The following is a 3,336-nucleotide window of genomic DNA, read 5'->3' as shown; positions in this document are numbered from 1 at the left end:
TAGGGGCGCTGTGGGTCAGAATGGACTCCACGGCAGTGGGTGTGGTTTGGGCTTTGCTTCTGTGAAGACTGACAGCCTAGGAAACCCTCTGGGGCAGTTTCACTCTGTCCTACAGGGGCGCTGTGAGTTGGAATTGACAGCAATGGGTTTTTATGTGTTACTAATATATGTGCATGTATGTTAATGCATCGTGTAGTTGCATACACAGACACATAGTATATATACATTGTATATGTGTGTCAGTGTATTGTGTGGCATACAGATGTATTACATGCCTCTACTAACAGAGTGCTGTACACTGTAAGGTCAGTTACCGGTACATTATACACTTGATTATACACAAGCTTATTACGTGTAGAAATTAAAAGGACAAAATTGAAAATAAATAGAAATAAAAGTTCTAACATTTCCCCCCATCGTCTGGTCCCATCACTTTATGGAGGTCAGTCCTGTACACGATGGGCAGCTTTTCATCCACTGTCAGGAGGAAGGAGATGATCCGACATTCGGGTGAAAACGACCTCCAGTCAGAAGTATAGAGAACGGACTAGAGCAGTGGTTCTCAACACCAACCCCCGAGGACAGTTGACAGTGTCTGGGGAGCTCTGGTGGCATAGTGCTTAAGACTTTTGACTGCTAACCGGAAGGCTGGCAGTTCAAACCCACCAGCCGCTCCTCGGAAGGAAAACTGGGCAATCTTCTTCTGTAGTGATACCACCTCAGAAACCCAAGGAGGGGTCACTAGGAGTTGGATCTGGCTTGACAGCAGTGAGTTTAGTTTGTGGGGTTTTTTTTGAGGGGGGACATGTTTTGTTTGTTTGTTTGTTTGTTTGTTTGTTTTTTGTCATATCCGAGGACAACTAGCATCTAGTGGTTAGAGGCCAGGGATGCAGCCAAACACCTCACAGTGCCCAGGGCAGCTCCTTATAGTGAAAAACTACCCAGCCCCCAATGTCAGTCATTCTGAGCTGAGAGATCCTGCATTAGAGGACCAGTAAGCGTGAAAGAGGCACCGGGAACTGTCAGATGCTCCCGACAAGGACGGAGGGTCAGCCAAGCAAGGAATGCTGGGAACAGGCAGGGGGAGAGGAGCTAGAGGCCCTTCAGAAGAATCCAGAGCTTGAGGAGCGATTGGCTCGCAGGTGAGCGGGGCTCACAGTTATTCCAACACGGCTGTTTAAGGCAACAGCAAATACCACATTTTTACTCAAATAACGCGTGTGTTATACAGTTTTTGTCAAGCATGCCTGTTGACCCCACGAAGATATTTTCATAAACTCTCTATTTTTTTTAACATGTTGCTGTAAAGAAACTAATAGCGTGCTTATGAAAATACTTCACGGGAGAGGGCACAGTTGGCGAAAAATTTATAATATGCACGTTATTTGTGTAAAAATACGGTACATGTTTCCAAGCACTGTTTTTAATCTAACAACATCACCACTTTTCTCAGCACCCATAAACATTGACGTCGACATACTGAAGTTATCTTTTTATCTTTTACAAGAGGAGCTAATTAGCATGAACCTATGGGCAGTGCAGAATATTTTCCAAAACCTTATATAGTAGGGAGCATCTTTTGCGTTAAGTAGGTACCCCATCAATGCTTCTCAAGTTTACTAAAATCCAATGGATTAAAACAATGCATTAAAAAAATTAAGTCTGGATAAAAGTCATCTAAAAGGAGCAGGGCAGTTGGAAAGAACTTGTGATCAGATTTCAATAAATAATGATAAAATATAAATTGGAAAATAACGCCCACTTTGTTAGCTCCAAGATGAGTATCCACAGGGTCAGAGGCCAAAATCAAAAGCTCTGTCAATATTCTGTTACACTCTTCTCTCTTTCTCGTTATCTCTCTCTCTCTCTCTCTCTCTCTCTCTCTCTCTCTCGTACACTCACATACACGTACAGTGATGGCCCCATGAACCAAACTGGCCTGGTGTCTCCATAATTTCTCACTCCTTTATATGCCATTATCCTAATAACTAGGAACCTGGGTGGGTTAACATGCTGGGCTACTAGCTGAAGGGTTGGAGGTCCGCGTCCAGGCAAAGAAAGGCCTGGTGATCTGCTTCCAAGAAAGCAGACCTCCGAAGCCGCGTAGACCATGCTTCTGCTCCGACCCGCATGAAGTCACCGGGGGTTGAAGTCAGCTCACCAGCGACTGGTTTATCTCTGCAAGTAATTACGTGAATTCCTTCGAAGCAAATTCTGAAGCCTCCCTCCTTCTTTTGTTTGCTTCACTTTGGCAGATCTTTGGTTCTGTCCACTTTCCAGCTTCTCTACAAAGGTCACCATCCCTTTTTCCACTTCCTAGTGGTGAAAAAGCAACTAGCCCGTGAAGAAAACCCAGCTTCGCTCTCGAAATATCTGACTCGACTGAATTCAGTATGTCGCGGTAGTGGCTACAGCACACCCTCCCTCTAACCCTTCTCTCAGCTCTAAGAAGAATCTGAAAAGGGAAGGACAATTGAGTTTCATTTTAACCAAAGAGCATTTATTGAACAACTACTTTGTACATCCAAAGAGCATTTATTAAACAACTACTTTGCGCATTCAGATTGAACTTCATTGGAAACAAGTCACCCACAGTCTTTAAGACAGACGCACTCATCAGATGCTTTCCTGCCAGGGGACCTGAGTCTTGCTTCATCATGTGCTTGGGTGATAGTTAACGTTTCTGTGTCTTCCTTTGAATCCCCTCTTCACTGCCTCGGAAATTACCACTGGAAGCCAGCATGAGACGAACCCCATGTAAGCCTGTAGTTCAGTAGGAAAGAGCGCGTGTTTGCTTTAATTGTGAGCCTGAATAAATCCATTTCACAGATGTAAATGTTATACATCCAGTGAACAAAGAACAATGGCGGTTACCTTGATACCACCAGAGTGTGTGAAGTATAAAGTTATACGTAAAGAGATACATGTTTTTCCTAATGAAATCTGCTGTTGTGCCCCTTAGTTCTAAACCAATACCCACAACGCTGTGACTGCAAAGGAACTGAGCTGGAGTGTGCAAACACTGACTTCACATCTGTGCCAAGGATTTCCAGCAATGTGACGTTACTGTGAGTAGAACTAATTTCTTGTGGTTGTCCCTAAATTCACATGAAAACCAAGAGAACTTTAGTCTTTCTTTGTCCTGTTTTATGCTACTTATGTATTAGCAAAATAATAGTCAGGGAGGTGGATCGATGGGTGGATGGATGGATGGATCTATGGATCAGTAGATTGATGGAATGATGGATGATGGATGGATGGATGGGTAGTAGGTGGATAGATGGGTGGGTGGATGGGTGAATGGATGGGTGGGTGGGTGGATGGATGGATGGATGG

General features: G+C 44.0%; 1 protein-coding gene across 1 annotated transcript in view; it reads left to right on the top strand.

Moving 5' to 3' along the window:
• Positions 1-3,336, top strand: part of RXFP2 (relaxin family peptide receptor 2) — a gene marked incomplete at its 5' end in the record, with an annotated part of 69,388 nt that overhangs the window by 7,231 nt on the left and 58,821 nt on the right. Inside the window, one exon of the mRNA XM_007955962.1 lies at positions 2,963-3,068. Within this exon, the coding sequence (XP_007954153.1) occupies positions 2,963-3,068 (106 nt within the window). The remainder of the gene's footprint in view (positions 1-2,962; positions 3,069-3,336) is intronic.

Source organism: Orycteropus afer, unplaced genomic scaffold (genome assembly GCF_000298275.1).
Source record: "Orycteropus afer afer isolate SDZICR_OR568_19922 unplaced genomic scaffold, OryAfe1.0 scaffold00558, whole genome shotgun sequence".
In the NCBI taxonomy this organism is placed as follows: domain Eukaryota; kingdom Metazoa; phylum Chordata; class Mammalia; order Tubulidentata; family Orycteropodidae; genus Orycteropus; species Orycteropus afer.
The sequence above is the reverse complement of the archived record's forward strand: the minus strand, read 5'-3'. Positions and strand labels throughout refer to the sequence as shown.